The 25903-nt window shown below is 32.1% G+C and overlaps 1 protein-coding gene and 1 long non-coding RNA gene across 3 annotated transcripts; one reads left to right on the top strand and one right to left on the bottom strand.

The window, feature by feature from the left end:
• The first annotated feature begins 54 nt into the window (after positions 1 to 54).
• LOC141485549 (uncharacterized) lies at positions 55 to 2632 on the top strand. Its single transcript, XR_012467307.1, has 2 exons — positions 55 to 127; positions 1414 to 2632. It is a non-coding gene; the product is annotated as an uncharacterized lncRNA (long non-coding RNA).
• LOC111504127 (uncharacterized) lies at positions 1682 to 25403 on the bottom strand. 2 transcript variants are annotated; one of them, XM_023158620.2, is made up of 11 exons: positions 25161 to 25403; positions 24819 to 25031; positions 23420 to 23572; positions 22901 to 23057; positions 21918 to 22083; positions 21557 to 21863; positions 18519 to 19419; positions 17437 to 17765; positions 11813 to 12243; positions 8471 to 8761; positions 1682 to 6024 (listed from the first exon to the last, which is right to left on the bottom strand). In XM_023158620.2, exons 2-11 carry the CDS (start codon positions 24928 to 24930, stop codon positions 5104 to 5106), a joined length of 3768 nt encoding a protein of 1255 aa, XP_023014388.2. In that variant the 5' UTR covers positions 24931 to 25031; positions 25161 to 25403; the 3' UTR covers positions 1682 to 5103. The 2 variants fall into 2 exon arrangements, with proteins under 2 accessions (XP_023014388.2, XP_023014389.2); XM_023158621.2 differs by having other exon boundaries at positions 17437 to 17762.
• Positions 25404 to 25903: the final 500 nt, after the last annotated feature.

Below are 25903 nucleotides of genomic sequence, written 5' to 3'. Positions count from 1 at the left end.
TGCGCCACAGCTGTATTGAAGACATGACTCAAATTAGAAGGGGTGGGGCAGTCTATTGCCGATCACAGAACGCCTTACTAGTTGCTTAGCCAAATAATAGAAAACATTTCTACCACAGGGGACGCTGGTGAGTTAAACCAATGATAATGTCAAACGGTAAACAGCTGAATGTTTTGAGTTACTTATTTGTGAAAAGTTTTTTTTTGCCGTTTCAGACATTCAAATCATGCCTCATTTCTATCGTGTTTTCTCTATGAATTCTTCTATTCAACCGACGATTACTTAGGAAATGAAAGGTTACGATTTTTTACTTTTTCGACCGTAATCTTCTTTCTTCAGACAAATGTCCAGTAACGTATATCTACTCCATGTACTGAATATTATTGAAGTGTTATTCCAACACCGAACCGTTATATTAACACCTCGACACATATTTCGATCACCAAGTGATCATCTTCAAGAAGAAGATTAAACTTAAGCCAGTTCAATTTTTCTTTTGAAGATGATCACTTGGTGATCGAAATATGTGTCGAGGTGTTAAACTCAAGCCAGTTCAATCTTTCTTTTGAAGATGATCACTTGGTGATCGAAACACGTGTCGAGGTGTTAATATAACGGTTTGGTGTTGGGATAAAACTCCAGTAATATACATTACTTCACCAAACATTGTATCACAAGTCCATGTACTATTTAGGTTTAGGTTACGTTTACTCGCCAATTCCAAGAGTTCTTCACGTATATATGATACTTATAGGATATAACAACTCTTTTCACAGTGGAAGAGTGAAACAGTAAATGGAGTGAAATCATGATTTCACCGAAGAAAGTCAACGAAACGCACAAATTTTAAAATTCCTCAAAACCTTTCCAATGGATTGTTTCAACCAATAGAAACGGTATAATATATGGAATGGAATGATAGAAAAAGCAAAGATGCATAGAAACCTTTTGGTGTTTAAGCCAATCCGCTTTTGTTTTGTCATAAACTCTTGACGAGAGAGATGGGATTGACCCAAGTTTGTATATATGTTGATAGCTGGTGCAATCGAAAACTGTAGCTCGTATTTGATTCAGATCTTCAATTTATCAATCAAACAAATGCAACAAACATATCAATTCATTTCCAAATGTAAAAACATTGAAAATTGAAGTACCAATTTGACATTATCAAGCAGTGTTACTTTTGAGTGAACTCAGCACCTCTGTGAATGAAAGGCTGAAACTTATAGGATCTCTTTATTAATTTTTTTATCAAGCATGCTGTTGAAAGTCTTCGACAAAATATTTTGAATGGGAAAGGGGTGCACCCTCTGTTTGTTAACACCAGAGATATTTTATGCATCTTGGAAAAATTTATCGTATCAACACTCTATAAGTAACTACATGGTCAGTTATTATTCGAAATGTTTTCAGGGGTGCATCCGTATGCTATTTATGAATACTCGAAGTTTTGTTATAAACGTAGCTCATCCCATTTTCAATTGAACTAGGTTGGCTGACATAACAAGAGCCGGTGAGAGTAATGGAGCGAGGAAGAAGAGGAAGAGAGTAGAAGAAAAGGGGGCAAGAGGGAGAATGACAAATAGTGAATTCTCTGAAGTTTGAAAAGTGCTTCCAATAAACATCAGGCACCTTTATATATATTTTTTAAGAGCTGGACTGGAATACAAGAAAATCAACAAACTATAAATAATATTTATTAAATCATCTGTGCTCCATATGTACAATGTACAGTAATAAAATCTCCACTTTACATTCAATATTTCCAAAAGATCTTATTTTTATATCCTAAAATAAAAAAATCAATAGGTATGTTCAAGTACAACTTGGAAAGCATTGTCCATTTTTATTTTTTTGATCTAATCACGAAATCAACAATCCTTGGAAATCATTTACTAAATTAAATAAGGAAAGAAATTCAAACATTCAGAAATGATCCAAAACATTCACATCGGAAAGTTTTTATTTTGAATTCAGTTATTAGTATTGTTTTTTAATGAAAAGTATAAAATATGCTAATTGTGATGATAAATTAATTCAAGGGGTCAATTAAAATTGAAATCACCATCAATTTGAAAGGACTACAATCCTCAAATCAAAAAAAATCCAAGATACTAAGTAGGAACTTTAACAAAGTTTTTTCACTGGAAATGAAATTCGAATTCCTACTCACTGATCCAGTTTTTGTGCTAATTTCCAAGATTGTAAGTCAGAACTACTATTAAGTAATTTCTGATTGTTTTTCTACATATCAAGTCTGAAGTATAATGTCAGAATTAGGTAAGACAGATACCAAGTCATAAGTCTTCTGGTGAGTCGACACTGATTGCTTACAATATACTAAATAAAAAATCGTCATCACTAAATAAGAATTCCAAATAAGTTGGGAATAAATAACGGAGGGGTGTAGGGCACATAAACATCCTACTCTGTTTTCATCTCAATTCAAGTTGAATATTACTGGAATTTAATCCCAACATCAAACCATTATTTTCAACACCTCGACACGCGTTTCGATCACCAAGTGATCATCTTCAAGAGAAAGAATAAACTGTTTAACCTTCCTGTGGAGGTGTTAAAAATAACGTTTGGTGTTGGGATTAAACTCCAGTATTTAATATTCATTACTAAACCAGAGGTTCCAAAAAGTGCATCACAAGTCAATTGAAGTTATTTGTAAATTAATGGAACATACATGATTGAAGCATTAAAATAGGTAAAAAAATTGGCAAGATAATATCAAATATTCATAGTAAAAAAAGGACAATGCCCACCATTACAAAATAAAAAATAACTTAGGTTACACTAAACCCAAAAAATATGCACAATAAAATTGTTATTATATCCAAAAAACATAACAAATAAACCTTGTATTACTATTAAAGCAGAGTATTTATATCCGAAATAAAATATTTCTTACTTTATACACGGTGTTTCGTTCTACGAATCTACAAATAAAAAACTTTAAAAGGCACCTCATAGCTGCTACTTTACATAATAATGTACAAAAAACAATTATTTAAGTAAGGACCCAGGCACTTTTTCGAAAAACGTCAATAAAAAAATATAAATACCCGATAAATGACTTTAGATTTGATTAACAAAGCAAACTGGTATCTATCATGAAGTACTTTCGGTGAAAAAAAGGAAGATTTGACTTTTAGCTATTGGAGTTATCAACTGAGCTTGTCATCTTAAGAAGTGTTAGTAAAATTTCTTTACACGGGGTTGCACTAAATTTCAAATTTTTTTATTGCAACATATTTTTGTTCACTAAAACCGGTCAATCACACCTACTTTCGAACATAGTGTCAAAAAATTACTCATTTTTGGGGTCTCAGCCCTGGAAAAAACCTGTAAAATAGCATACCTACAGTTTGATTCTTTAGTACTTACACACTGTATACAAACAGTTTAACTTTTTGAGACTAGAAAATTTTACGAGATATATCCTTGGTATAAAATGAAAAATATATTTTTTTTTAGTTTATAACATTTTCTTTTCATTTTCCAATAGGTCAATATTTTATTTTTATATCACTTAAAGTGCTTTTAAATCTTCAGAAGTAATAACATCCTTTCCCCACAATTTTTTAGGTTTGAGATTATAAGAGTTGATTGTTTCGTCTCCATTCAATATGAAACACGGGTACAAATATTTTTTAGGCGAATAATTACCTTTTACGAAAATAGTATACTCAATAGTGAAAAAACAGTGTGATGTGTACAAGAATATAAAAATTGAAAGTTGATAAATATGAAATAAAGCCTTGAGAATAGTGATGTACATTGTAATGAAGCCTTCGGTGACTTGTTGGAATCAATTTATGATAGTGTTTAATAATTAACATGACTTTGCAAATATTGTTTTGTGGAAGACTCCATACTTATTACTTTTTTTGGGTATATAACCAACCACAATCTAAAAAATGAACAAAGTAAAATCAATGGGGAAGTAATAAATGGCAAACTGAAAAGTTTACCCGGAAAAGTTACTGGGGGATAACAACTGAATAGTCCAATTGGTCAGTAACCTTTCATACTCATAAATTTTGCCAACTAATTCAAAAAGCAATCGAAAAAAAATTCTTCACTTAGCTTTCTTTTGTGGTGGATGTTTCGACCGTTAAATTAATTTTTTCAATTTGTAAGAAAAATGTATTAATATGTACGTGTCTATACTCTCTCCTGAAGAACTATTGTATAGCGAAACACGTGTTTGGTTTTTATAAAACTGTTCAATGAAAATCTCACAATAACTTGTTGATTGAATACGTTGTGAATTTTCATCAAGTATCATCCGATTCCACGACATCTGTTTAAAAAAATCTCTCTCAAAAGTCGAAATTTGTGAGAGCTAAGGACTAACGACTTCTTACATTTTAACGTGTGATTCCTAGCACACATTTCAATATTCTGATTTGAATCGATTTTTGAATTGAGAGAAAATAGCTGATTCAGATCTTAAATTTAAAGTCCTTTCACCCCTGGTAAAAAATATTCTCTGAATTGGTTCACAATACTCTTATTCCTTATACCCTTATCAAACCGTCGACATTTTAGTGTGATAATGACTGTAACCTTTACTTTAGCCTTTCAGGCAGTTGAACTTGAAGTCACATGATGGATTACTGGGAATCCGAAAGTAGATAAGATTAACCATCTTTCAAATGCATAATATGTGGACAAAAATACATTACGGTATATTGAAAAAAATGAAATTCAACAAGGGCCTACATATCGAAAGTTTACCGAGGGGTTTGCGTTCGATTTCAATACCACACAGACTGTTTCAGAAATGTTTTTTCTGACTACCCATTATCATTTCCCATCAGACTCATCAAGAAGTCAAACTAATTTTCACTTGAGTATGTCTTTTCACCTTCCCCAAAAATACCTTTTATTGAATAGGGTTCTATTCACAAGAAAGGACCGATCTTATACACATCCAACGTTACAAAAATGAAAACTTTATATTGAGAAAAAATACCTCAAAGTGTCTTGTGACGGTAAACTTTCACAAGAGTAACGTTCGACAATCCATAAGACCAATACTTTAAATTCCCCTCTCTCAAATAACGAACGAGCCTGCTGTCCAATGAATCAACATAAACCATTTCCTTTCATTGCTAACTCCTCACTGTATTGACTATCATTATTTTTAACGCTTTGCTTGAAATTTGATCCCATCACTCTCTCATCTACCTTGAATGTACATGGCATTTTATTTACACTTACACTTATGTCTTTGACTGCAGTACTATCGGAGGAAGTCTTCGTAGAAACTCCGCTCGACGACATTTCAGAAACCTCAACCTTGATCTCTGACTTAATTTCGAGAGGAACCTGTTCGGGAACGACGGCTTCATCAAACTTCTTATTTTCCGTAGAAACTGAAGATTTGTTTTCAGAAGGATTGTTTTCAGAAGATGATTCGTTTTGTTTCGCGGTGAAAGTTTTAGAAATATTTGTGCAGTTGTCATTACTTATCGCTCTAGGTGAATCTTTCATAGATGAGCTTGTCATGTTGTCAGATGAGCTGTTTGGGAAGTTTTTCTCTGAAGAGTTAGAGACGTTGCTCTCGGCATCATTTTTTGCGGGATGGGTTTGAGGTACATTGATTTGTGATGGTGCTGAGGAAGAACTAGCAGGAATACAGGAATTCGCTTCATTCCTAACTTTCTGCTCGGATTCATTTGCAGACCCGCTTTTCTGTTGCAGAGTGGAATCCTTACTGGCTTTTATAGTCTCCTTTTGTTTGCTTCCACTTTTTTCTTTTTGATGAATTCCGCTGTTGATGAGGACGTTAGAACTGATTGAAATTTCGTTCTTGGCCCCAATGGCTTTATGCCGATTCTGGGTGAGCTTTTCAACGGCATTTTCTAGACTCTTCTCGCTCTTTGAATCTCTCGAACTTTTCTTGGATGATGTCGGCGGTTTATACGTATTTGGTGATGGTATTAAATTATGGGTGCGCGATATGGAAGATATGTTTGAAGTAGTGGTTGCAGGTCTGGATGAAATCTAAAAACAATTTTAGAGTTACTATAAAAGTATCAACGTATCAAAAAACAATATCCTAACATTAACATCTATCTATCTCTACAAATTATTAATATATATCCATCAAAATGCTAAAAATAAGAATAGAAACAGTGACTACCATGAATATGATACCAGACAGAAGAATGACTTCCATTTGCACCACTTGCAAAGAAAGCAACATATAAAGAGCCCTCTATATTCTGGAGCACATTTGTTCAATTTTTTGCCTGAAGACTTGAAACTCATCACGAATATGAAACATTTTAAACTATCTTTGAAAAAGTTTCTCATCCGCCATGCCTTTTATTCATTAGACGAGTATAAAAAACGTAGCGACTAGGCAGTTTTGTTTCAATGTATTTTAACATGTATTTATATTTAAATATTTTTTATTTTATTCTTAATCAATTTGTAACGACTAGAATGTTTGTGATGTTTTTTCTTAATGTTTATATAATGAGAATTTTTCCCTCTTCATGTACTGTGACTTATCTCATGTTGTAAAGCAACCATAAGAGATTAAATAAATATCTATATATCTATCTATCTATCCAAGACATTTTCCATTGATTGATTGACTATGATAATGAAAGATAATTTCAAGAATGTCATTTAGACAAAAACTAAAATGAATTCATATATCTGAAAAAACTATCTACTTTTCAACTAACAGAAAACTATTTCCCTCAGGTACCAGAGGAAGCCCCTTTATATCAATATTCAATTCTGGTATGAAAAACTATCCTATCATAATATAAAAAAATTATATGAACTTTAAATTAATCAATTTTAGTATAAATGACATGAAAGAACCGAAATCTCTGGCGTGAAATAAATTATTCACAAACAGTTCTCTCATACTCTTTAAGACATAGGTTTCACCAACCACGTTGGTGATTTATACGTGTCTGATTTATACTAAGTTTTTAATTTATGATCGGTTTCTGTTTGTTAACCATTCTCAAGTACTTGAGAGTGGTTCACAAAACTGAAACCAGTCATAACAAATAAAAAACTTAGTAGAAATCAGACAAATGTTATTCTCTTTATCCTATATTAGTGTAGCTATTGACACCAACCTGGTTGGTAAAACCTACATCGGGAAGAGTGTTCTGATTCTGGTGTATGAGAGATAATAATAATAATAATAATATTTAGTCACCATTTGTGATACATAGCGTATATATGGTAGGTCAATGATTATTTACAAAAAACAGTATGTCACTTATGAATAAAATTATGGGATCAAAGCTTGAATAAAAATTAATATTTGCATATACAAAGGTATAGGTACATATAGATATATAAAATGCTAATTAAAAAATGAATAAAAAAAAAAAGTGGCAATTTTGCTTGCCGTAGTCAAATAAATATACATATGTATATATTTACATATATACATATATTTACAAACATGTACACACATATTTAAAAAAAAAAAAAACGATAAAATCGCCAGTCAGAACACTGAAACTCAAAACAGCAAGTGAAAATTTAGAACGATTATATATCTTATCATCCTTCTGTGAAAGAATCTTCTAAATATTCCTTATGACTGTAGTAACATTTGTCCAGTAATAAGTTTTTAACTTTCTTACTGAACAAAGTTGAAGAATTCAATCTCTTTATAGAAAGTGGCAGTCTGTTATAAAAATTTATGGCACTATATAATGGAGATTTTTTGAAATGACCACTCTTATGTGAAGGGACCCTCAGAGCAGTAGCATATCGAGTATCACGACCGTGAATGCTCAAGTTCGTTATATACAAATCAAGGTTCCAGTGCACATAAATGACACATTTCATTATATAAATTACAGGTGCAGTCAACAAGCGTTCTCTTTTGAAAACGGGTCTACAACTTTCTTGGTACCCCAGGTTGAATATAAATGTTATCAGTCGTTTTTGAGAGATGAAAACTCTAGAAAATTCCTTTGCACATCCCCAAGCCATTATGTTGAAACTAATGTGGGAGTATGCATTCGCAAAGTAAACATTTAGTAAACCAAACCTATCTAAACAATTTTTCAACTGTTTGATCGAATTGGATTGGATCGTATTGGATAAATGACATATTTACCCAACATATTTACAGGCTTGAGATAAAACAAAGTGAATCTATTATGACATTCAAAAAAGGACTTATTAGTCATTTGAATATACAACATCCACATCAACGTTGATATTATAATAACATATAAATCTATTATTTGTAATTTACATTGTAATTTTTCCTATTTATTGAAAGCTTGGATAATTCCGATCATACATATTTTAGTGTTATGAAGTTGGACTGTGACTTTGTCTATCCAATTTTAAAATGTTTTTGTTATATCAGGATGCCTATTTGAAATAAATATATTATTATTATTAGTTTTTACAATGATTCTCTTTTATTGGACCAATAATGTTTGCGACTTCTCACCTGGTTATTATGCATCTGCTGCGATAAGGCACCCATTTTAGGACTAGTAGGCGACGACAGCATATCCAAATTCTTCCTCTGCTGATTCAGATCCAGACTCAATCCGGGTAGGGGAGCTGTTGGGAAAGGCATCCTCTGCCCGTACCATATGTTATGGTATGCTGCCATCACCCTGGGGTCATATGCTGGAAATCCGGGAGGGGCCGTTGGATACAAGAACTGATTCGGACTTAAGGTTGTCGATGTTAGGTTAGGAATGAAAGGGTTTGATGGCGTGAAGTTCAAATTCATCTGGAATCAAAAGAACGTCATTAAGCTTAAACTACATCCAGAATTTTTGACATTGAAAGTCAACATATTGAAGAATCCAATATGTAACATATATTTCATTAACAATAAATGAGTAATCATTTTGAAAAGATTTCATTCATTTGCTGACACCAGTTCTCTTGGAATTCTTCAAACTATGGATAATAGTTCTCATCATGAGTTTCACAAAACGCTATGGAATCGAAAAAAAATTAAGTATTAACTCTCTATAGTAAAACCAATAATGATTGAGAGTAAAGCGCGTTGTCATATCTAAATTTTACGTTACCAGTTTATAGCAGAATCAAAATATAGTAAGCAGTAGAGTTGTAGGTTGTGGCAAATTATAGATAATACACAATACTAGTACGATTAAAAGGTATTATTTATGACAAAAATCAGTAATGAGCTTGTAATGAGTAATACTTATACATTTCCTGATTACTGATCAGTTAAAATTCATTATTTTCTGTATAGTGTTAGATATTTATTACAACTAGTGGCAACGCTGTACGCAACGATATTTCTGTCTTTGTCACTTTACCGTAACTTCCATCTCATCGTTACAGTCCTCACTAATGTACTTGCAGCCATGAGCGTATCATTGGTTTGTGAATTATACAGCGCGAATTGTACGTTTTACAGTTAAGTTAGTCAGCAATCGACGTGTTGTGATAACAACTGGTGAAAATAATAGTGCTAATAAGTGTTTGAGCGTTACATAATTATATTTCTGCACCGTTCTCAAACTACTCAAAAAATGGGAGACATGGTCGGGCCTTCCACGTCGAAAAAGGTAAAACGGTCGGAGTCTCGGTCAGTAAGAGAAAAACAAATTGTACTGCGAGTATTTCACTGTCTTGAAAGAGATCATCAGCCACCAAAAGATGACTTTGTGCATATGTGCTGTAATTCTACATGTGTACCTCCGAATAACCAACCGGGCATTTCTACATCATTAATTTCCACAATTACAAAAGATAAATTAGTTGATATGTGCTCTGATTATACCGGTGTACCAAAATCATCGATTTACAAAATACTAAGAGAAGCAGAAATTCATGGGGACGTACAAACGCCAAAAACTAGTAGCGGACAAAAAAAAATCACAGTTGATGAAGAAGCCAAAACCAGTATACGCAGAACTATTCACAGTTTCTTTTTCAGAAATGAGCTGCCCACACTACAAACAGTTCTGGAGGCACTTAGCGATCATGAATTGGTCCCAAAATGGGTAAAGAAACTTTTAGGAACTTGTACACGAAATGAAATTTACGTACGGAAAAGTTGACAGGAAAAGCATTCTCATTGAACGTCAAGAAATAATAGCATGGAGAAGAAACTATCTAAGAAAAATTGACGAATTTCGGAAGCTCAAAAAAAAATTGTACTTCATGGACGAGACATGGGTTAACCAAGGACATACGGTCACAAAAGTATGGCAGGATGGTAATATAACAAGTGCACGACAAGCCTTTATTGAAGGTTTGTCAGTTGGGTTAAAACAGCCATCTGGAAAAGGTAGTCGTCTGATAGTTACGCATATAGGAAGCGACAGTGGATTTTTACCAAATGGTGAATTAATATTTAAATCTAAGAAAACAGGCGACTATCATGAAGAAATGAATGCGGAGGTGTTTGAAAAATGGTTTGAAGGCATCATTCAACTTGTGGAACCTGGGTCTGTCATCGTCATGGACAATGCCCCATACAATAGTCGACATTTAGAACCATTACCGAAACAATTATGGAAAAAAGCAGCAATTCAAGAATGGTTAATTAATAAGAACATCCAATATAACAAAGATAGTTTAAAGGCAGAACTACTTCAGCTAACAAAATTACACACAGACAAATATAAAAAAGTCGCAGTGGATGAAATGGCGTTAAGTCGTGGAATTACAGTTTTAAGGTTACCACCATACCACTGCGAATTAAACCCAATAGAATTAATCTGGGTGCAAGTAAAAGGATATGTGGCACGAGAAAACAGAACATTTAAATTAGTGGACGTGCAACATCACCTACAAGAAGCTATTCGAACTGTTTCTGCAGAAGACTGGGAGAAATGCATGCAGCATGTTTTAAAAGAGGAGCAAAAAATGTGAGACGTAGACAACCGTATTGAACACAATATTGAACCAATCATAATTCACTTTGATGCGGTAGCAACAGTGACGAATCTGAGGTTGAAGATTAGACGAAAATTTGTACATTTACATTTATATTATATTCTATTATCAAAAATTTGTAATTTGTATTTTCTAGTACCCCTGACGATGAGTTTAAGTTACTCGAAAGCTTGAGAATAGTTATAAAGAGTTCACTTATCAATTGCTGCAACACACTAGTGAAAAAAAGTTATATATATATATATATATATATATATATATATATATATATATATATATATATATATATATTGTCATTTTTATTAATATTATTAATTTATTTGGTACCTACTATAATTACCACGATTATTACTCCGTTTTCATAAGGCCCACCTAATGACTACAACGATTAGGTAAATTACGATATTGCAAAGTTTTAATGAAATAAATAAAAAATGTGTTTGAATATTTTAACTAATTGTACTAAGAATTATTCTTTAATTCTTAACCCTCTCAAAAATTAATAAGCACGCCCCCGATTTGCTGTCAACTGGGCTTACTTCTAATCTCAATCATTATTGGTTTTAGTATACATCCAGAATTTTTGACATTGAAAGAATCCAATATGTGACATATTTTATTAAGAATGAACGAGTAATAATTTTGAGAAGATTTCATTTATTTGCCATATTCCACTGCCGACACCAAATCTCTTAGAATTCTTCAAACTATGGATAATAGTTCTTATCATGAGTTTCAAGAAACGCTATGAAATCAAGCGTGCAGTAAAAAATTTAGTATTCTCTCTAGTGTATCAAATTAAAATTGTGTTCGGTTAACTTTGATCAAATTGTTAAAAATAGACCATTCAACTTACTGTGACTATCACCAGATCGATTAATATGTACTTGAAAGTTCTCACCTTTTCCCTTTTGGTTCCTGTAGGAGAGCTAGTGGTCTTAGGCTTAGGCGAGTGAGGACTCTTAGGAGATTTCCTTTCGTTTTTCGGCGAGCTTTGAAGCTTCAACGGACTGAAAATAGATACTGAACTGGTATTGATTTTGAGGTCGTTTTGTATACCATGCATTGCCAAAGAACTATTCAAACTTTGATTCGAATAATTCTGATTGGGAAGACTGCGGTTAGATAAATTCTGATTATTGGAGCTCTGGTTACTCAGACTCGTCATCTCAGGTGCTTTTTCTGAAACGGGCCTCAATGTCTTCGGGTCGATCTTGACTATAGAATGCTTTTTGATTTCGCTTTTTTCTGTTTTAGTTGCTTCCTTATTCTTCTCTTTTTCGGGATTAACATGCAGCTGGTACATCGGCTTCACACCAGATGCTGGATTGCCTTGAATGGAAACAAAATAAAAACAAGATTAATATACGAAATGGTTGCCTAAGAGTGTCAATCGCCTTTATGATTTGAGAAATATAAATATTGTAATGAACAGATCCAGTTCCATTACACACAGCATATACAAAAATAGTTATAAGTATGAAGAAATATAGATACATAGATAATAACAAATAATTAATAGTTAGATAGAATCATACTTGACTGAGAGATTTCAAGTGGTAGAATGCGGAGAATCTCGTAGTCAAAAAATGAAATTGATAATACATACATTCTTAAATGTTTTATCACAGATCACTATCCAATACTACTAAATATTGCAAAAAGTGAGAAGGAAAATAGGAAATACTAAAATCAATATAAATAAATTGATATCCTCTATCAAAGAAGAGAATTGGCAAAATATCTTATTAGTTAACGAGGCTCAGAAAGTAACTGATCTCTTTAAGAATACATTAAATGAATACCTAGTAAATTCAAAAATCCCCCTCGAGTACTCAAAAAAAGGAATTAAAATTAAACCCTGGATAACAGAAGGACTTATCACATCTATTAAAAACAGGGACAAATTGAAAATGAGGCTACTGAACAATTTTTCTCCTGAATTAGAGCAGGAATACAAATCTTACAGAAATAAACTGAATAAACTATTGAAAACATCTAAAAATGAATATTACCGTAAATATATCCATGACTGTAAAAATAATATGAAAAAAATTTACAATTTAATCGCAGACGCTACAAACACAAAGACAGTGAAAGAAAATAATATTAAACTTACTGATGAAAATGGAGATTTTATTAGTGATAAAAAAATAATGGCAGACTTTTGTAACAATTATTTTATTAATATTGGACTTGATATGCATAAAAATATCACAGGTGATTCTGACATTACTGAAAATATATTGACTAATACAAATAGCATGTTTCTAACTCCAGTAACAGAAAATGAATTAATCAAACACATTTCTTCTTTAAAAAATAGTAGTTCACCAGGCATTGATGGAATCAAAACTGATATATTAAAAAAAATTCATTTACATATTCTCACACCTTTAGTACATATATTCAATCTCATATTCCAAACAAACATTGTTCCAGTGCAATTTAAATCATCAGTTGTATCACCCATATATAAATCTGGGGATAAAACTGATATATGTAACTACAGACCCATTAGTGTTATCAATAATTTTGGAAAATTATTTGAAAAATGTTTGGAAGATCGGTTAATAAACTTTCTAGACTCAAACGATATAATCCACCGACAGCAGTTTGGATTTAGAAATGGTAAGTCTACCACTGATGCAATGTGCTCGGTCATAACAGAAGTAACTGAAAAATTAGATGCTAATAAGAAATGTATCGCAGTGTTTCTTGATTTAGCGAAAGCATTTGATACTGTGAATCATGAAAAGCTCCTCCATATACTGGAATGTTATGGAGTACGTGGGACAGTATTGAATGTCTTTCGCAGTTATCTCTCAGATAGAACACAAATAGTTAAACTGAATGACACCTTAAGTGATCCAAGAACGATAAAAATAGAAGTACCTCAGGGCACAGTACTTGGACCTATTCTCTTTTTAACATATATCAACGCATTCTTATCTTCACCAACAAATGCAAAAGTAATATCATATGCGGATGATAACGTCATGTTGTTTAATGGCAATACATGGACTGAGACAAAAGATTTTCTGCAAAGAGATATGGAAATTGCCAAAAACTGGTTGGATAAGTACCAATTATCCCTGAATGTCAAGAAAACACACTATATTTCATTCTCAACAACAGATGTTAATAGACCCTCCTTCAGTAGTATAAAAATTAAGAACATCAAAGAGGAAATCACAGAGTTGAAAGAAATCAAGTACTTAGGGGTTATAATAGATAAAAACTTAAAATGGAGTAACCATATTGACTATCTAACAAATAAAGTGAGGAAGCTTATATATAAATTTTATGAACTACGAGAGATCCTCTCTAAAAATCTCCTTTGAATAATTTACAAATCACTGGCCGAATCACTCTTTCGTTATGGTATTCTAGTATGGGGAGGAATGTACAAAAATGCTCTACAAAAACTAAATGTCATTCAAAATTATATATTAAAAATTATATATAGGAAAACAAAACGTTATCAGACAACACTACTTTATAATGAAGACGTTGGTGACATAAGATCTCTATATTTTCATAGCCTATGTATACATGCCTACAAATACAAGCAATATCAGAACCATCCTTCACATAACTATACAACCAGAAGTACTACAAACCATCACTTAAGAATTCCCAACTGCAACAAAAATATTGTTCATAGATGTTTAATATATACTTTACCTAAAGCATTCAACCTTCTTCCATCCAGTATAAAAGAAAAAAAAATTTCAAGAAATTCAGTGTTCTATCAAAAAAATATATTTTTCATAATTATTACACCTTTCTAAAAATACTGAATAAATAAATTAATGCAACATTTACACTTCTTTGCTGACATACGCTTATGAAGTTTTCATTATGTTTTAATATTATTCCTAAGCCATTTTGTTACAAGACTTATTTGAAATCCGCATATATAATAGAGTTGCACAATACAAGTGTTCAATCACTTAGGTGCCAAACTCAGTAATGTAATCAGAAATTAGTATAGCTAACCAAATCTTCGATTAACTTGCTGAACTATAAAATGTATAGTATATTTCCTAGTAAAAAGGTATGGTATATATATATATATATATATATATATATATATATATATATATATATATATATATATATATATATATATGTATATGTGTATATATATCATATCATATTTATTGTATTATCATTTTCAATTGTATAAATTGTATAAAAATTGTATATTGATTTTGAGAATCCTATTGTTACAGTGCTTTTGTATGATATGATTATATTAAATTAAATTTACTTAAATATAAGAGGAGTTCCTCAGGGCTCCATATTAGGACCACTTCTCTTTCTTTTATATATTAATGATCTACCACATTTCTTGAATTCATCAGATATTAAGACTACCATGTATGGGGATGATGCAACCTTGAGCAGAGCAGTGGACAAACTTAAAACTCCCCAACATACCCTAAATAATATCCTGGACAAAGCACGATCTTGGTTTGGATCAAATGAATTGATTTTAAATGAACAAAAAACAGAAGTACTAACTTTTAAAACAAGAAACTCAAACCAAGCTGATAAAACTGCAGTTAAATTTTTAGGGGTTTACATTGACACACATTTATCGACTAAATATAAAGAATTATACCTATCGTACAGACATACACCATCATGATACTAGAAATAAATCAGACATCGTCATGCAAGCAAATAGACTGAAAAGGACTGACAATATTGGCCTTAAGCTATACAATACTCTGCCACTAGACTTTCGCTATTTGTCATTCAATAGATTCAAGTACTCTCTGAAGTTTTTTTTAACTGAAAATCCTCTGTATGATATCAATGAATTTTATGGAAGTGTCCAATTGAATAGAGATGCCTTTAATGTGGACACCTAAATAATAGGTGTGTTCCCAGTTGACTAATATGTATGTGTATTGTAATTTAAATCAAATGTTTGTACTGAACTTCTTAACGATCTTGATATTCTTGATGATCTCAATATAATTTTTTTCAACCTTATGATTACCATTTAATTCTCAAATTCAATAATGTAATGTAATTTGTTTTAATGAGTATGTTGATTTGTTTTAATGAGTATGTCTACGTATTTTTTTTTCTCAATTCATGACCACCGTTGATTGTGGAATCTTAAGATGTATATAGCCTGATTTTGATTGCGCCATTTGTTTTGACATGTCTATAAACCTTGTGTTTCTCAAGACGAATAAAGAAAGATATTATTATTATTTCCTCAACCACAAAGATAAATAACAGATTTACTGCCACAGCTAGCTAGCTTTAATAGATATAGCTCACCACCATTTTTTATATTTATTCTAACTGTATGTTATAAGTTTTGTTGGACTTTTATCTTGTAAATAAATGGTTTGGAGAGGAGATTAATGTGTGTTGAGAGCTCCTAACAAAATTTTTATATTCTCTAAAATAATGGAAAGAAATTTCAACTCCTCCCCAAATTAAAGATTCGGCAAAAGAGGAAGAATATAATTTGTCAACTACAAATTCCAGAAAACTGTACAGATATATTGTGGTTCAATTTTTGGCATAGTCGGAGCACATAGAAGTGACGGAGTGGGAAAAGATGAAATTGAAGATATGGGTAGAAAATTATTTATTACTCTTCCTGACACGATAAAAAATTACACTCACTTTTTGTAGTGGAACATTCAACAACTTTCAAAATTACTAAACCCACACGAATTTACTGGTCATTGTTTCCGCAGAAGTTGTGCTACATTATTAGTAGAATCTGGGGCAGATATACCCACGTTGAAAAGGCAAGGGAGTTGGAGATCATCAACAGTAGCCGAAGGTTATATTGATGGCTCTATAACTGCAAACACCAATGTTTTTGAAATACTTTTTTCGGATCCCAACCTTGACTCAACCTTGTGAAAATATTCTTCTAGTGTAATTTCAGAATATCAAAAGGCTACTTTCATTTTTTTATTATAGATATTTTATCACTTGTCCGTTTTCTAGCGAAAAATTTCATCATTACTGTTTAAGCAATGTACTATGAGACCTCTTTCTTACAAAAAAATGTTAAATTTAAAGAGCTTCATAGGTTAGCGGTTTATTTATCAAAGTGTATGTCATTTATACTAATGGAACAGAATCACCATCTAAGAACTGACCAGTATTGATAATAATAATAAAATCTTCAACAAATGCAAAGAAAGATACATGTTCATACAGGAAATTTAAAAAAAATAACCAACACATGTATGAAATATATATAAAAAAAGTTAGGAAACAATGTTTTTTGACAGTAGCTTTTTAGTGAACAAATGTCACAAAATTCAACACAAACACAACCCAATTTGTACTTTACAAGCTAATTATCTCCATCACCAAGAGGTACATACAAAAAAGTTAACAATTAGTTGGATATGCAGGACAAAAAATGACCAGTCAATAAGAGTTGAAATGAACTCTAATAGAGAAAGAAACTGGAGGCCGATACGTCAAAAACATATCTATTAACTGAAAAATAAAATTTCAAGTAATACTCACCTAGGTATCTAGGCATATTATTCCTCATTTTGAAAAATTTCGCAGGACGAACATTCTTCAAATCAGAATATTTTGGCTCAGGACTAGATTTTGTCAAGTTGGCTTTAGAAATCTGAGAGTTCCAACTTTTTGGAGGGTCCCTCAACGTTTTATAACCAATCGGACTGCTGGGTTTTGTTTTTATGCTGAGCTTGCTGTTGCTGTTCTGAATGCTGATTTGTTGTTGTGGTTGAGAACTACTAGTGGTAGCAGGTTTGGAGCCATCACTTTTTCCAGGAGATAATGAACTACTGGCAATTCCATCTTGTTGTGATCTGCAGTTATTACTGCTGAAAAAAATGTGTGCAAATATTTGAAAGGTTGAATTTTACTTTCAAAAATGAAACAGAATAACATTAGAAATAAAGTTTTTGCCAGGTTTCAAATTTATTAAAGAAAAACTAAATTTCGAAATAAAATTTCAAAGATGAATAAATCACATCGAATAAGTGTTTTATTTACTACGCACGATTTTTCTAAGATACTCTATGTATTTGTTATAAGTGACAGTTATCAGATTATTTGTTCACGAAATTACTTCAACTAAATATGAAGAAAACTAAATGGAAAATGAATACAATAAAAATAGCAAATGACTTTCAAATGATAAACAAAACTCAAACATAGACAATACTATACATATTTTTGAAGAGATTCTTCATTGGTGTGATGAATGATATTCGGTAAGGATAGAAAAGACGGCCCAGTTTTATATTTCGTTGTTGACAATCATGATTTATGTCAACGTCATTAGTCACAATAATTGAAAAATGAAATTAAACTACTAATTTTTTATTAGCTTCGGTCGTTTGGTTTTTTATTATTTTTTGTTCTTCAAACGACAATACGAAAAAATCAAATATTAGTAACGAAATTTCATTTTTTTTATTTGTTGTGACATGGAATATAAAACCTGGGCCATTACTTTCGTCCTTATCAAATATTGCTAATTTTAAAACTTTTTATTTATTAAAAAGAAGGTCGCTTGACATATTTGAATTAATATAAAAGCTGAAGAGTTCTACAATTCTTGTGATACTTACTGATTGATACTGTTGCTGGTCACAGGCTTCGGAACATTTATTATAGGATTATAGCTCGATTTGGGCATATAACAAGGTGGTTTCACACTCCCATAACTTGCTAAAGGGGATTTCGCAGAAACTGTTGAAGGTTTCAGAGTCTGCACAGGAGATTTAGCCAACGAAACAGGAGTTTCAGATTTGCTTGATTGCGACAGCGCAAACATACCACTTTTGTTCATCAAATTTGCTTTTGAAACAGTAGTCTCACTTGTAGTTGTTGTAAACAGATTCGTTACTGAAGAGAGTAGTTCGCTTTCTGAGGTGATTGCCTTCGTCAATGTCCCTTCTTTGACATTTTCTCCATTCCTGTTCAACTTTGAATGTTTCTTCAACGGGTGATTGTTTGAGAGATTTTGAAGCCCCAACGAGTGATTGAGAATAGTCTGTTTTGGCTGCTTAGCAGGGGGTTCGGTATCCACTACCGCTATGTTTTTTCTTTTCAAATTTTTATCACAAGTACCGTCATTTGCAGTAGGCGGCGAACTGGGTTTCAGCTTTTCCTCTATGGCCCCTTGTTTGGAGCTCATCTCCGAGGGCAGCGATGAAGCGGAAGATATTAATTCTTCACTTTTGGTGCTGCACTTCGAACTGTTGATGGTGCTGTACACTGTAGTTGTCGCTGCAGATGAAAAAGTGGCGCACACACTCAATGGCGTAGATATTGCAATGTTCATATGTATCGAATCAGATACAGTTGAGACACATGAATTAAAAATGCCAGAGGTATTTGGAGGTACCAAAGTGATTGATTTATAGTCAATTTTCAATTTTGGAGGGATGTCCTTAGTGGTGGTTTCAATGTTTGTAACTGTGGTGGGCGCAGTAGAAGTCGTTGTGCTCGATGTTGTTGAAGAATTACCTGGAACATTATAAGTGAATGAGACAAATAATAAATTCTTTGAACTTTCATACAAATAAAATTTAATTTAGTCAAGGGAGTGGACATTCCATATTGACAAAGAAAATGTGAAAATTGAATTTATTTTTGTAAAACAATTAATGAATGTGTAAGGCTAGTTAATGGGCTTATTTCATGCTATGGAAAATGATACTGGTTTGCTTATAGACTGATCGAGTTAGGGGTATATTATACTTATCAAGCCTAATCGGTCCCCAAATCTCTTTATATTTGCAGAAAAAAGAATAATTCGAAAAGCAACAATTTAAATTGGCCGCGTGTCTGTTGACCAATAAAATTAATGGTGTCTCGAGCGGAGTTGCCAAGTGTATTGGTTTTTCATATCCAATCACAGATCTGATGATCCAATTTGACTGATGCCATTTTTGTTGTTATTGTTATCAACTCGGTGTGAATACAACTGTTACAATTATCTAATTAAAGAACGTTTTTTTGTAAAAGGTAGGTCTTGACGGTTGCCTATTTTGCTGCATATTCCGTGTCATTAGTTTACATTCCGAAAAATATTTTTTCAGTACATATTTTTGCTTCTCTTTTCAGTCACCATACTGCTCCTTGGCCGAGATAAAATAAAAATTAAATAAAAACTTTCCATCCTACGATAAAAGACAAAGTCTGAAATGAATGTCATATTAATAAAAGGGACCAAAGTATTGCAAATTTTTCATGTAAAATTCATCGATCATTTCAAAATCGACTCTTGGTAAGTTGTCGGGAGTCAGCTTTAACGAAACTAGGCTCAACATTCATTTTGAAATTATTTTAACAAAAATACGATTGTCGCACATTGTTGCATACACTACAGAGGGCGCTGGCTGACAATATGGCTAATATACCAGTATCGTTGAATTTCTTATTTTTGGTGGGTGGCATGAATGCATAATTGATTTATTTTATTAGGGTTCATGAGCATTCGAAAACCATTCGAAAATAGAGCTCGTTCAATTCTTTTTAGAATCATATTCAGATATAACTTGTACTATATCAGTTATCGAGGCAAATATTATTGTCCATTTTTATGCTTAATTCGTGGATTCGAGCGATCTTATTATTGTATATTTATTTGTTTGCTGGATTTATTCTTAAAAAAAATTAATGAATAATTACAGAAAATTTTAATTGATCGTTCATTTTCTCAGGAAAATGGAGTACCCATATCACAATTTATTGGTTTATTCGGCATTGAAAATATATGTCATATCAGATCCATTCTGCTTGTTTTTGCAACTTTGAGTTTCAACTTTTTCTTAGCTGACAGCTCGCGTAGGAAAAATCAGTTTTTTCATCGAGTTTAGTTTGTGTATGTTTTGAAAGTGTTTTAGAGATATATTCGATTATTGATATAGTGCATTCTTGTGCTGATTTTAATTGTGCGGAAAGGCACAAGAAAACAGAAAGCGCATTGGTTTATAAGTGAGTTATTTCATATAATGAGTTTAGGTTCCCAAATGATAAAATGATGGAAAAAAAAAAATGGGTGAAAGTAATGAAAAGAACACTACAATCCTTCTACTCTTCCAAGACCTCATAGAAATCATTTAAAAAGTGACCATAAATATTGAATTTGATGACAGTTTTTTATTTCAACTTCAAGTATTAAATTTTATCATATAACTAATGGTATTATTACCTCAGTTGGATCAGTTCGAGTACAATCAATTCTGTCTATACTTGACCTCTTTCAAACTTCCTCTTAAGTTTTGGAAGATTCAACAGATTACCCAAGCGAGCCTATAAAGCTTGAATTTAGTAGCTATATTAGAAAGAGGTATGTATGTAGGAATCGTTTTTTTTTTATAATAAATTGCAGTTGTAGAGATTGAGGTACTTAGAGAGATTAAACAAAGTGCACTGTTTTTCACTTTAAAATTTCTATCAAGTGAACTATAAACCAAAAATCATGAAACAAGCCCATTCAACATTACCAGAGTTAGTTCAGAAAAGTTAGACAAAAGTAAATTTTACTCTCTTTTCGCGGTTTTGTAAACTGTTCAGTGAAAATGTAACAATAAAGCGTTACTTGAATAAGTAATGGATTTTCACGCCAGAGATGATTAAATTAGATCTCAAATCATACCTTTACCGATATACTTCAGGGCAGGCAACTCCTTCTTTCCTGTGATCTTGTTCGAAGGCTTCGACTCTTCAGGTGCCGCACCATTTTTGTACTTTAGTTCGCTATTTACAATTTCCATCAGAGACGGACTGAGAGCACTGTCCTGAATTCCGGTTATGGACATTTCTCCATTTTCGCTGATACGTAACTGCACTTCCTTCCAATTATTATTATTGTTCATCTGAGTTGCTTCCACATATTCTGGATCCAGTTTTGGTTTTTTCGAAGCCCGCTCATATATCCTATATGTGAGCTCTATGGGCCCTTTCTGAATAAAAAAATAAATTGTAAAATACTGAATAAATGTCAACATCCAGCTTACCCTCTTCCACAAATAAATATATGCTACATCCATTAAAGTTAATGAAGGGTTAAGGCAATCTTGATTGTAAAAGATATCGACCCGATGGTCTTCTGAAAGGTCATATTTTGCCCAGATTAATTTTTTCAAATGTGCCATGGATACAGCTGCCGGACACCGCAAATATCTGTCAAAATTTTGTTAATAATCAGTTGGTTAATGTTCGGTAGAGGAAAAAATGATCAAATTTATTGGGAGCAGCTCAAATATCATTTGAAAACTTTATTTTTTTAAATGCTGCTCAGTAAATAAAAACCTAATTTTGTTTTAAGGAAAGTAATAAAATGGATGTAAGAGAAATTAACGTGATTAAAATCAAAAGTAAAAAAAAAATAATGAATATTGCTATAATACAAGGTATAAAGATCGATTACCAATAAAAGCAATAGTGAATACAATACAAAAATCTCTCTGGGTCCTTCAATAAAGTGAGAATCAGTGTTTAAAAAAAAGAGCTGGTGTTCCCTTCATCCTTGAATAGAATTACCTTTCCTAATTTGAAGCTTATAAGAAGTTCTCAAAAAATGTAGTCTGATATTCGGAAAATAAACTAAAATGACAGCAGCTGAAGTGCATATTTACTTTTATTTCTCCAGCAACTTCAAAATCAAGAATGACAAGCCAGATTTTTTAATGGTGGTAGTTTTAAAATAAATGAGATAAATAAGTCTACACCAGATGAGGTCAACACCAGCTCATTTTTTTACACATAGATTTGATTTCTATATTACTGATTTACACCCAATCCATATTCTAGATACCAGGTGCCTTATTTATTAAAGTAATGACGTATCACAGAACTTCTTGAGAAGTTGCTGGAGTACATAATGAGGATTGCTTGAATGCCTTAATGAAATCTGAAATGATCTGACGATCATTAAACTGTCGACGATCTCAGGAATGGCAGATAAACATGAACACTTTATTATTATTACTGTCAGTACCTAGGCCTATCTTCGGATCCGTGGTATGCCAATGTCAAACAAATAGTTTCTTCCGGAGTTAGAAGATGCTGGTACGTCGCCTCTCCACACTGTTCCAAACTTGAAGGTTTGGATTCAGGGTGACTGTCATAAAATGCTCGTCTCTTCTGCATTTCATCTGAAGAAAAAACAACCGTTGTATTCCAAAACGATGTTTTTGATATGACTTAATTTAAATCAATGATTTATTTTAATGTTGGCCCTACTGTCATGATTTTGATGGTAAATTATTCAAGTCAAACCACGCTATCAACTTTGATACTTGAAAACACATATATGATAATGAAATCCATCAATACTTCATGCAGAAATATCATACTCTACAAATTCTTATATTATTATATTGAAAAAAAATTACTGACAGAACAGGAAAACATTCAACATAGGATTTCCTGTTACCAGCTGCAAAATGAATTTATCGACGAAAGCAACACAGGCATATAATTAATATTCAATTCATGATGTCTTCCAGGTACTCACTTTGAAATAATCTCGGAACCAATTTGTAGACGAGGTCTTGTATAGTTTTATCCGGCCTGATGTTGAGTAATGGCTTTGTTTTGTGAACTTGCACATCGCAAACTGGACAGTACTTATTCTTCTCTAAGTATTTAACAATGCAACTTCGACAAACTGAAATGAATATAAGACAAAACTTCAGCACGTTACAAGCAATTTATAAAGTGCAATATAATCTATACTTCTACGTTTATTCTATATTTAGACTTTGTCAATAATAAAATCTTAGGACTATAAAGTATATTGTGACTGGTTGAAAAACATAAAACTAATTAGTTCTTAAGTACTATACATTGTAATGACAGAACATTGAGTGGTTATTATTACAGCTACCTCTGATTTTTTGAAAAATGTTACTAATTTTCTTTCAATTGATTTTAATACTCAGTAGGTATTTCTCATATAATCAACAGCAACTCACTTCTAGTAATTAAAACTCTTAAAATGACATCTCCTTCTATGTTCAATATCGTGGACCTTTATTCACCCATTTCAAATGTTTCAACAGAATAAAACACTTCTTTTTCATCAAAATAACCCTATTTTGGAAGTATGCTCTGAATGATATTGTCTCTTCATTCAAGTTTTGATTATTTGTTTCACAATAAGTAAAAGTCAAGAAATGGCAATCATATTGCCAGGTTGAAAAAATTCCTTAGTTCTGCCTTAGAAAACAAAAAGATCAACTTTTTCAAAGTTTTTTTTTTTATTGTGTGAATGATACTTTATTATCAATTCATCCCTCTTTCAAATAAAACACTATATAAACTACAAAAATGGAATCAATTATGGAATAGTGGCTTTTCTTATATTTTCGATAGTCCTATACTTTTGACAAAAATACTTTAATTTTAGTTTGATTTTGTAACACTGCCAACAGAATAAATGCAAGAGTCCCTTCAAAAAGTGTCATTCACTTTAATAAACCTATGATGTAATTTGGTGAAAAAGAGAAAATTTTAATGAAATTTGAACATTTTTTGTGAAGAATAATGGAAATGATTTTTCGACTCTTGATCTTTTGACTTCCGAGTGTCTGTATCTAAGAAAGTAACCCAAAGCTTCAAGTTTTGACTTTTGGGATCACTGAAAAATAAGACCTTTACAAAGATAGTACACACCTCTATAAGTTGAGATTGTTTGTAGAGGTGTAGTTTATTTGTAGTGAAATATGATATTTTAAACTGTAAAATCCAAGAGAATCCAATGAAGGAATTGGAATGGATTATAATACACAGGGGATAACATCTCAAAGATTAATGAATCATTAAATTTCTGTCCAGGTGTTTGAGAAGAAAGTGTGATATATAAACTGAAATATGATTCTGATAAGCAATAAACAGTTTAACCAGAGACTCACATGTGTGCAAGCATTCGATTATTGTAGTCGCATCTACGAAATAGCCATTACATATTTTACAAGTAATATGCACATTGAGATCAGTGATAGGTATTTTTGTGGATCCTTGCATGATCCCTCGGAAACTGCAGTATATTCTTCACATTCTGTCCCTGACAAAAGCCATACTAGAGTTGCTAGCAAGGATACCCATATTGGTAATGAGTACTTGACCTAAAAAAAAGATAAAAATCACCAAGTACTGGTATATGTTGCAGAATGACGGAAAACGAACGAAATTGGATTTAATGAACTGATATTAACTCAAAATCATTCTTTTTTTTCATAAATATTATTGTTTACCTCGAAAATTATTTGTTTGACAGACCAACCTTGAGGTGGTTTGACAGTTTATGATGAAAATGGCGTCTTAGAGAAATTCATCAGTTTCTCAATTCAGTAATGAATACATTCACAACTTTCCGCCGAGTTACATTTCCCAAATGAAGCTTTTTTCGGTAAGGTAAATATCATATCAGTTGAATCACCCAAGTCTGTCGTAAAACGTTTCTTAAAATGCCAAAAAATTAAACGCACTACTTTAAATGTTACCAACATTATAATAAAAATTAGTTTTCATTGGTCAAACCAGTGCAATTTGAATTTCTCTGTTCTTTGTCAATTGAAGCGTTTGAAAAAATTAAAGGCAAAATGAGAATGTAATTAATTGCACTCGATCAGAGTATACTGTAACTTCAGAATTTGAATAGTATTTGCTACATCCAAGAAAAAAATTAAAGCGCTTCACTATAAATGCAGCGTAAAAGCGATTTATGGATCAAGTAGACGCTATGTTATCGTCAGACCCACCCCGGCTTAGGAAGAGTTGCGGAGCATGAAAAGACTTATTTTATGAAGAGTTTCGAGTAATTGAAATTGAATTGAATTGAAATCAATTATCAGTAATAATACAATCGACTTCAGTTATGATGAATTATCAAAAATAACAGAGAAACCATTTGAAGTTTCTACATTCTAATGAGTAATAATAAAACCAATCCACGGCTACCGTATAGATACTATAATCATAATTTCTATGACGGATA

The sequence above is a fragment of the Leptinotarsa decemlineata genome, unplaced genomic scaffold (genome assembly GCF_025532065.1).
Source record: "Leptinotarsa decemlineata unplaced genomic scaffold, Ldec_3_MD MMD2_P_RNA_scaffold_1, whole genome shotgun sequence".
NCBI lineage: Eukaryota > Metazoa > Arthropoda > Insecta > Coleoptera > Chrysomelidae > Leptinotarsa > Leptinotarsa decemlineata.
The sequence above is the reverse complement of the archived record's forward strand: the minus strand, read 5'-3'. Positions and strand labels throughout refer to the sequence as shown.